The 10,068-nt window shown below is 30.0% G+C and overlaps 1 protein-coding gene and 1 pseudogene across 1 annotated transcript; one reads left to right on the forward strand and one right to left on the reverse strand.

Moving 5' to 3' along the window:
• Positions 1-5,172: 5,172 nt before the first annotated feature.
• On the forward strand, positions 5,173-5,862 carry LOC102605666 (14 kDa proline-rich protein DC2.15-like; annotated as a pseudogene).
• Positions 5,863-7,125: 1,263 nt separating this feature from the next.
• LOC102605998 (14 kDa proline-rich protein DC2.15-like) lies at positions 7,126-7,838 on the reverse strand. Its single transcript, XM_006355417.2, has one exon. The coding sequence runs from the start codon at positions 7,705-7,707 to the stop codon at positions 7,312-7,314; it is 396 nt and encodes a 131-aa protein (XP_006355479.1). The 5' UTR covers positions 7,708-7,838; the 3' UTR covers positions 7,126-7,311.
• Positions 7,839-10,068: the final 2,230 nt, after the last annotated feature.

Genomic DNA, 10,068 nt, shown 5'->3' on the forward strand with positions numbered 1-10,068 from the left:
ATGAAGAATGTATTAATATGGTTGGATTTTTATAGGGTTCATGTATAAGGAAAGGAGATTAAAATAATAGCAAGAAAAACATTTTTTTAACCATGTGTAAGTCAGGAATTTAACCAACATGGATTGTAATGGAACGATTGAAATTCCTTCACTAGAAGTGGATGTAACACTTTGTTATCGGATTCATCTATCTATCTGAATCCAATACTTTTGATTGTGATGTAAATGATTTATGAGTAAAGATTAATGAATTTTTTAATAAATAGTAAATATGAACTGATATAATGAGTTCAAATTAAAGATAAAAACTTTAAATGCTGAACCAACAAAACTTTTATCCTGGATGCGTCAGCTCCATCCTTATTTAGAGATCTTAGGTTCGAGTCTCAGAAAATGCAATATCGGTACCCCGGGGCAACCTTCCCTCATTCACTCAATCCAACTCAATGCACAAACTCAAATTTAGTCATGCCCCAATACAAATATCAAATACCAGCGGGAACCAAAACAAAAAAAGGTCAGGAATTTAGGCTGGCTAAGAATTAGTGTAGCATATTTTTGTACATCTTGGAAGCATCAAGGCACATGTGAAGAAGGAAAACAAGTTGCCATGTTCCTCTTGCTGAGTTCCAAAATCTAGGAATTTTATTTGTTTTTTTTTCTAGCCCGTGATTTTTGCCCAGAATGCCATGGTACTTGATTAGTGTCTTTTTATTTTTTATTTTTAGTGTTAATGATTTATTTTATGTACTTTTTAAAAAACTAAAAATAAAAAATGGGCGAAGGATGGAAGAGGAGATTACAAGATAGGGAATAGAATGCTCACTAACGTGTCTTTTAACATGTTTTAGTAGGTAACTTACCTTAATTTCCTAGTTAATAATTTATCTCATTTGATAAAAAAATATTTATGCAGGATGTTTATATCAAATTAATAGATATATGTCATATGTTTGTATATATTTTTAATAAATAAATATTATCTCATTCAATTACTTAACTATGATAAATTGATACTATTTGGTGTAAACAACCGATGGATAAGTTTTTACTATCTCTTTTTACCGACGGTTACATATAAAATTATCCAAGTGATCTAATAACGTAAAACCATTTACACTAATAAAGTATATGAACTATACTCAATTAGTAATATGCTTTGAAAATATTGGGCATCTAATTTTTTCTTTTTAATAACCCCAAAAATTCATGCAAAAAAAAGAAGAAACTTGATGCTAAATTTCAGATACGATTATTATTTGTATAAATTTTAGGAATCACATAGTTTTAATATGAAATTACAATATGTCCCTATTTAGTTTGTAATTATATTAATTCCTGAAAAAGTAAAACAAACCGGATACATAATATGTAGCTCGGATACATTAAAAACTAGCTCGGATACATGATAAAATAAATCGAATACATAATATGTAGCTCGGATACATTATAAAATAATTTAGAATTGGGAAAGAAATAAGAGATTTTAGAGGTTTTTAGAAATAGAAGGAAATATTAGAAATAAGGGAAACATAAGATGTGTATTTCAGTAATTTTTCCAGTTACAATCAAAAAGGCATGACATTAATTTAAATGGCTAAACTTGGAACATTTTATACATGCGGCTATGTCTTAAATGAAGACCCTAAAATTGGCCCATGAAAAATAGTCCAGTAAGCCCAAAAGCAAGTAAAAACAAGTTTGGGCTGGGAAATGAGTCAAGGGCAACTTACCTAAAATACATCATATATAGAAAATATTTATCATTTATAGCTATTTAATTTTAATACATGTATAATTCACTTTTAATATATAGTGTAGATTTTAAAAATAGCTTTAAAATCTGTTGTGATTTTATCATTAAAGAGCTCGAACCTAATATGATATCTTGATAATCCGTCAATAAATAAAATTATCATATTTTTTTATTGTTTAGTAGTATAATTTATCCGTAATTAGTTTTTTTAAAACTAATATTATTATTATTATTATTATTATTATTATTATCTCTAGATCTTGTCTAGACCAAAAGATTAAGGAAATTAAAATAAAAAATGGATAGAGAAGAATGGGAGCTGTCCTGTCACAATTGGTTGAATTTCTAGGCAGCTATTGCGCAGTTTATGCATAAAACAACAAAACAAACAAATAAATAGCATAGTGGATCAAGTTGTTTTCATTAAATTTTCAAAATTTAAGTACAATTTATTTTTATTTTCCAAACCATGATAGTTTACTTTGAATAAATGAACTAAATACAAAAAAAAGTGTCTATTCCTGTCACTATTAGAAAAGTCCTTATTATATGAGGATTTTATTTTAGGAACTATCTCCAAAATTTTAATCTAAAATTCGTACATTCTAGAATATGTAATAGTTCAAGGCCGACATGTTTTTTCAAACCCGGACGAGCAACTATGTAGTTTACTTTCAATATATGAACACTCATCAATAGATATGTTGTAGCGGGTGAAACTGAATCTCTATTAATTAGAGCCTTGAATATGAAAGATATTGAATATCGAATAAAAACACGAATAAGTGTTAAAGGATATATGTTCCTATGATTATGAATCGCCAAATAAAAAGTTAAGGTTGAAAATATTTAAATAATATACTTATCCAATCATAACTTTGCATTTGCATCTTTGACGATAAATTGTCAATATTTTCGGTGATTTTTTCAAATTTTTTTGCCACGATCTATCAATACCACACATATTATAGTGTGTGCTAAAAACAGATATAAAATTAATTGAGAACCTTAATTAATATCAGTATTCACACTTTGACCCAAAAGAATAATATTATTGTTCTTCCTAGTAATTTTCTTTTTCCATATTGTGCTTCTAATATTGACTTCACACATATATTGATGAAAAACTTGAACATATATAGGCCACACAATCTCCTCTACAAAAGAGAAAAGTGATGACATTAGACTATCTAGTTATTCTGTCTCAAAATAATTATCATATTTTAAAGTTGCATTAGATCAAATTATATAAAAAAATACTACAAGTTGCAATTCAATTCATTTCATTTCATTATGATGATGAAAATATATTTTTTGTAGTATTGATGAAGGTTCATATAATTTGATTCTCAAAAAATAAAATATGACAAGTATTTTAGGACGAAAAAGTATTCAACTAGTTGCACAAATTAAATAAGTTAATTTTTTTTTTATGAAAACAACATTTTAGATTATTTATATTTTCCCATAAAATGGAATGAATGCATTGACTTGAAATGGTGAGCCCTAATTAATGAGATATAGTTTTGAATTTTGTGTACCTTAACGATGGAGCACGATGAGAAGTGTCTCATTATTTCAGAATGCCTTCTTCAATTGCTCGAAATTAATAACGGATTTAGAACTTAAAATTAATAATTTTTTATAATAATTTTAAATTAATATATAGTAATAACTAAATCAACCATAATATGCAAAAATAAAATAATATTATATTGTTATCATAGAATGGTGTACCACGTTACTAGGGTCATCTCAACAAGTTTGGGGGCCTAAAGCCAAACATTATAAAGAGACCCTATTTTTTTAAGTTGATAAATATAAATTGAATAATTATAATATACTAGTGTAATCCTACGCCTTCTAAGTCGAACATGTTGCATAGGGCTTGCCTAGTGCGTTTTACATCCCCGGTGTGGTTTGCAAGCTATGACATAGTGGGGGGTTTACCCAGTGCGCACAAAGTGTTCACCACAGAGTGTTCACCCGAATGACAGAGGTTGTGGCAGAGGTTGTAGCGACTGCGGGTTGTCCTAGGTTCCAAAAGAAAAAAGTTGGAATAATAAAACATGACTCAAAAATTTAAAAATATGATGATATTAAAATAGTGTAAGCGATGAATTTGATAAGTAAATAAATAATATTAAAATAGTGTTGATTAGTTTTAGTGCTTGAAATTTGAATAAGACACAAAAACAAATTTGATCTTCTTATAAACACACAACAATAGATATCACATAATGTAGAATGTTTGAACGTTTGAGAGACTTAAGAATATTCAATAATGAAAAAATAAAAAATAGTGAAAGGAGAATAAAGAAAAGTAAGTATAAGAACACAATACTGTTGATTCATGATAATCGTCAAAATATAAACGAGCTAGACAACAAAATAGATAGCCACATGCGAAACTAGAAAGGATACTATAATTAACTAGCCACATAAGAATCTAGAAAAGACACTACAATCAACTAAACAATATTCAATTTCTCAATTAATATTTTCTATACAAAAAAATATTTTCAAATTTATCAATACATGATTTTTTTTAACTATATATATATATATATATATATATACATACATCTTTGAGAGAAAATGGGGGCCCAAGCGATTGCTTTAGTGACCTTATGGTTGAGACGACCTGCACGTTACCATCTATATTACTTTATTAATCACGTTATTAACTCGAGCATAAAATATTGATCACAGGACCCCTGATGATAGCACTTGTTACTAAGGCTAATTTCTCATTAGCACATTATTAATATGTGAAATCACGGCTTAATTTTTCCTAATTTTAATTATTTATTATGCATGCATGTCATTCTCTACCATATATCATCCTGCTCTAGAGCCATAATTACTGTCTTTTAGTGTTAGGTAACTAAGTTTAATTTGCATATAAGAACATATGTAGTTATGTTAAAAAGATTAATTTAAATTATATAAAATGACAACATGAAATATAAAACTTTTATACTATTAATATAATTTACTGTTTTGACCGTTCATTATTTATCATATCTTGCATGTTGTAACAATATTTGTTACAAAAATATACTTGTAAGAATTAATCTTGATGGGATCCAGGTTTTGGCACAGGTCCAACATATTCAAGAACAACGTTCAAATAATTTAAGTCCCATGCATGTGGAAATAAAGGATAAATAATTTATTTTTGAGGAAGAAGATCATATGATATTAGACAACTAATAAAATCCACCAAAATAAAGATTTATAATTCAAGAATAGTAGTATCTCAAGTTGCATTTGCCAGCTCCTTGTCTACACAATATTCTCTACATATCCACATGGGACTTTCTCAATTTTTTGAAAAATGGAAAAATAAAATTAAAAAAAAATCAGAATTTCCATCTATAAATAGCCACTCATTTCATAATCTCAAACACCAAACAAACAACATTTTCACTACTAATTAACCACATTAAATTGTTGAGAGTGCTAATTTCTTAACTTTTAAAAATGTCTAAGTTTGGTGCATACTCAATTGCCCTTGTTCTCACATTGAACATTCTTTTTTCACTATGGTTAGTTCCACTAATGTCCCATGCCCACCACCCCCACACCCCAAACCCCACTACCCTACCCCCACACCCTCTACCCCCTCCACCCCATCCTCAAAGGGTAAGTGCCCAAAGGACACACTAAAGCTAAATGCTTGTGCCAATTTGTTGGGCGACTTATTGCACCTTGTTATAGGAAGTAGTCCAGCTAAGACTGAATGTTGCTCTCTAATTGAAGGACTTGTTGACCTTGATGCTGCTGTTTGCCTTTGCACTGCTCTTAAAGCCAATGTGTTGGGAATTAATCTAAATATTCCACTTTCACTCAGCCTGTTGCTCAACAATTGTGGCAAATATGCACCCAAGAACTTCCAATGCAAATAAGAAGCCAAATTTCCAATTCATATAGTTTAATTTCTTTCAGTGTGTTTGATGTTGTGTATGCTTATACTAGTTATTTAGAAGGGAGGCTATAGTTATTGCCTTCTTTTCATGAAAGAAATGTGATCATCTTTTGAAGTTTATGTTAAAATGTTTTGATATTATAAGGACATGGAGTATACTATTGATGGGCTAAAATTTCTTCTATGCATGTTGCTTTTTATTATATTATACTATGATCAAGACATTTAAATCTCTATATAACTCCATATTTTAATATAAAATATAAATGCCCAAGATGCTATTAATTCTCTAAAGTCTAAAGCAACTAAATTTAATGAGGTACTCCCGGGACTAAATATAAATTGATCTGAAATCTACTTCAAATCCAATAGTGTACTTATAAGTACATAAAAATATATTGAATCAATTCTTTTTAATGAATAGATCCTATTAATTAGAATTATAAATATGTAATTAAAAGTATTTAAGTAGAAAAGATACTATGAATCATAAAACTATAATGAAATATATTATTAACCCATACTTTGGATTTGTAAAAGAGTCGATGTAAGACATTCTACACTACATAAGAATGTCAAAACACATACAGAGAGAGCAAAATCGCAGCATAAAATTTGTCCAAGTTGCTTTTCTTTTTGACACTTTTCGTTTCTGAGAGTTAATTTGATTAAACTTTGAAGTTAAATTGGATTAGAATAACTAAAAAAATTTAAATTTAAATTATAGATATTCAAAAATATATAAAAGAAAAAAAATTGTATTTGTTCCTATATCAATATGATGAATCGAAAAAAGTTCATAAGCCTTTTTTTAAAATAAAAAATTCTGGGAAGGGGAGTTAAGGGAAAATGTGGAGAGAATTATAAAAGGAAGCTGACTGTCACCAATAAAGTAAGAGTTAAGTAGTCAACCAATCGAACTACTAAGAGAATTATAAAGGGGGTTTATTTGGCAGAAAGTTATACTCACCAATCATCTCCCTCTGTCCCTAATTACTTGTCCTATTTTTTTTTTTAGTTGTCTCTAATTACTTGTCCTATTTTTTTTTTTAGTTGTCTCTAATTACTTGTCCATTTTTTTTTTAGTTGTCTCTAATTACTTGTCCATTTTGACAAATCAAGAAAAGACAATTTCTTTTTACCTATTACCTGAATTAATTACTTTGAAAAAGGTAGAACTTCTTGAAAATCTTAAGTTTTTAATTCATGCACTTCATAATTAATAGGGGTAAAATGATAAACTCACTATGTCAATAAATGTTTTCTTAATAGGTGTGTCAATTCAAAAGTGGACATGTAATTAGGGACAGAGAAAGTACCTTTTAAGTATATATAGTAGATATTACACCTCTTTGGCTTCTTTATGTATCTAGTTTTTCATATTTTGAATCTTTTAATGAAAATTCTGACACTGTCACTAGTAGAGAGGGATACAAACTGAAAGTGATAATAAGAAATTTATTATTTATTTCCAAAGGGCACACAAAGAGGTGTCATTCCAACAATGAGCAATCCAAAACAAATCACAACCTTGCACCTAACAAGATGTTTAGTGCATAAACAAATAGAACATCAGAAATTGCTAAACAAATGAATATCAAAAACACAAAAGGCAGAGAACCATTTAAGCACAAATGAATCCCTTTGGAACATCCTTGCTACAAACATTAAGAAGTAAGCTAAGTGAAATAGGGATATTAAGGTTAATCCCCAAAATATTAGCCTTAAGTGCAGTGCAAAGACAAACAGCAGCTTCCAAATCCACAAGATTTCCAATAAGACTACAACATGGTTTCACAGGTGGAGTTCCAAGTGTTACATTTAACAAACCACTAAGCACATTAGCACAAACACCTAATTTCAAGGCATCTTTTGGGCATTTGCCTTCTTTTGAATAAGGAGGAGGGGGGCATGGCTTTGGCTTTGGTTTTGGTTTTGGCTTATGGCAAGTGTTGCATGCACTCACCACAGTGAAGAAAAGGATATTGAATAGAAGAAACAAGGCAAGTGACTTAGCCATCTTAATTACACTTAAAACTTTGTAATTAGCTAAAGAGATGATGAATAATTAAAATGATGGTTGGGTTTTTATAGGCTGCATGAATATGCAAGAAGATTAGAAGAATGATTAGAAAACATTCTTAACCCCATGTGTGTAAGCAAGGAATTTTAGCTGGTAGATCTTGGAGGTATAGTCAAGATGGAATTAAATTAATATAGGTAGACATGTTCCTTGTTTAATTAATTCCAACCTAGTATATTCTAAGCGATCGTTGGGTAGCTGGATAGAGTTATGCAGGTATTGTTTTGTTTCATCCCTAGGCCTCTATCAATGTTATCTATACACTGACACTACAACAAAAGAGATATTTAGTGGCGACAAATTTACTTTTTAGCAAGGAAAATTTATTGTCGCAATAACATTTAACAACAATTGGGTTAATTCCCTTGTATTCAGTGCCGCTAAAACCTTTAGTGATATTTATATAGAGTGTTGGTTATAAATACCTCATATTTATCATTGGCACTAAATATAATATAGCGATAATTATATTATTGCCGCTAAATCCTTTTATTTATTGCAGCAGGGTGTATAATATATTTTGAGTGTTAGTATATACTATATAGTAAGAAGTTGTTTTCTTTTTTCTAGGTTACTAGTCAATTAACTCTTTAGATAATTACTGGCATTTAACTTTAAATGACTTCATAGTGTAAATTAAATATTTCAATTGGAATCTCAAAACATGACAGGAAATTCCCATGGTACTAAAGTGTTTTACTCAAAAGGAAAGCAAAGGAAATATGTAATTATAATAAAGCCCTAGCCGATTCTCTTATATGGAATTTCTATTTTTAGAAGGGTAGCTTGGTGCACAAAATATCTTACGTTCACTTTTTAGAGTACGAAAACTAATATTAATGTTTGATTTCACGACTTGAACTTGTGATCTATAAATTGTACGATCATGGAATTTTATAGTTTAATAATCTAGTCACGGGCTTCAGAAGGAGCTAGCAAGTGGGCTTCATCGGTATTAATTAGATTAAGAATATTCTTTTCATGAATGTGGCCAAGATCACCCAGCTCAAATTATTGTCGTTGGCATAGTGTTTTCTTGTGTTTTATACCTACTAAACTAATCTTGTTAATTTATTTAAGAGAAAATTTTGGAAATAGCAAGCATAATTAAACACAATAAGGCTCTATATCTGTAGTTTTAATAATTGCGCTTTATAGCTATAATTTTGTTTGCTATAGAGGTTGTGTTAGTATATTTTTGTCCGTTTGTATATTTCGTTTGCGAATATACAAATAGGGTAAGTATATACAATTCTGTATTTATACATTTAGGAATTTTTCAGAACTTCGTTTGTATATTTCGCTTGCGAATATAAAAATAGGATAATTTATTATGAATTTTTCATAAATCGTAAACAAATAGCTAGGGTAAGCATCTACAAAATTCTGGATTTGTATAATCAGTAACCGAATTATACAAATTCTAAATTTATACAAATCAGGCGAACAACAAGAATAAAGAAAATTATAGCCGCGAATTATAATTTTCTTAAACTATAGCTATAATACATAATATAGGCTAAATGTTTGTTATTTTGCATAATTTTCCCAAAGGATAGTTGGGCATTCAGTGTTTATTGGGCCTAATTTCTGAGTTGGGGATGGGCAACGTTTAGCATAAAGGTAATATTGGTCGACAAAGTCAAATGTACAACTATACATGTACTGGACAATTTACATTCCCTAACAACAATGGACTTAAACTACATATGATTCTCCTGTAAGAATAGTGAATTTTTTTTCCATCAAGGATAGGATATAGTCTCCATTGAATTTTGAAACTAAGAATTCAGGATTCTCAACCACTTCATTGATCACTGGGCCACATTTTTGCTAGGGTGGGTTAAAGTACGTTGGTTGGATAATGGACTTGGACAATCCTCCCCTCATGACCTAGTTTTTGAGATTGAGTTAGGCTCAGGTGTCATATCTTACATGGTATCAGAGCCAAGTTCATCCCTGTTTGGACTCCCGGTCCACGCTCCAGTTGGGCTTGGACGTGAAGGGGGTTTTAGAGTAGGTTAAAGTCTCACATTGGTTGGAGATTGAAGTTATCATCTTCTTATATGAACTTGGATAATTCTCCGATGATGAGTTGGCTTTTAGGATTAAGTTAGATATAGGTGTCATATCTTAACGACCCTAGTCCAATAGGTACAAGTAGATCGAATCTGAAGTTAAGAAAGAATGACACAAACTACAAGGCCAATGGGAAGTCACGGGTGTATTTTCTGTACCTATTGTGCCTATTGGTCTGAGTTGTGATCCCTCCCCCCCCCCCCCCCCCAAAAAACAAAA

This window comes from Solanum tuberosum, unplaced genomic scaffold (genome assembly GCF_000226075.1).
Source record: "Solanum tuberosum cultivar DM 1-3 516 R44 unplaced genomic scaffold, SolTub_3.0 scf00201, whole genome shotgun sequence".
Taxonomy (NCBI): Eukaryota; Viridiplantae; Streptophyta; class Magnoliopsida; order Solanales; family Solanaceae; genus Solanum; species Solanum tuberosum.

What these genes read in the sequence shown, in the direction of transcription:
- LOC102605998 (XM_006355417.2), bottom strand. Translation starts at nt 7,707, where the DNA reads ATGGCTAAGTCACTTGCCTTGTTTCTTCTATTCAATATCCTTTTCTTC.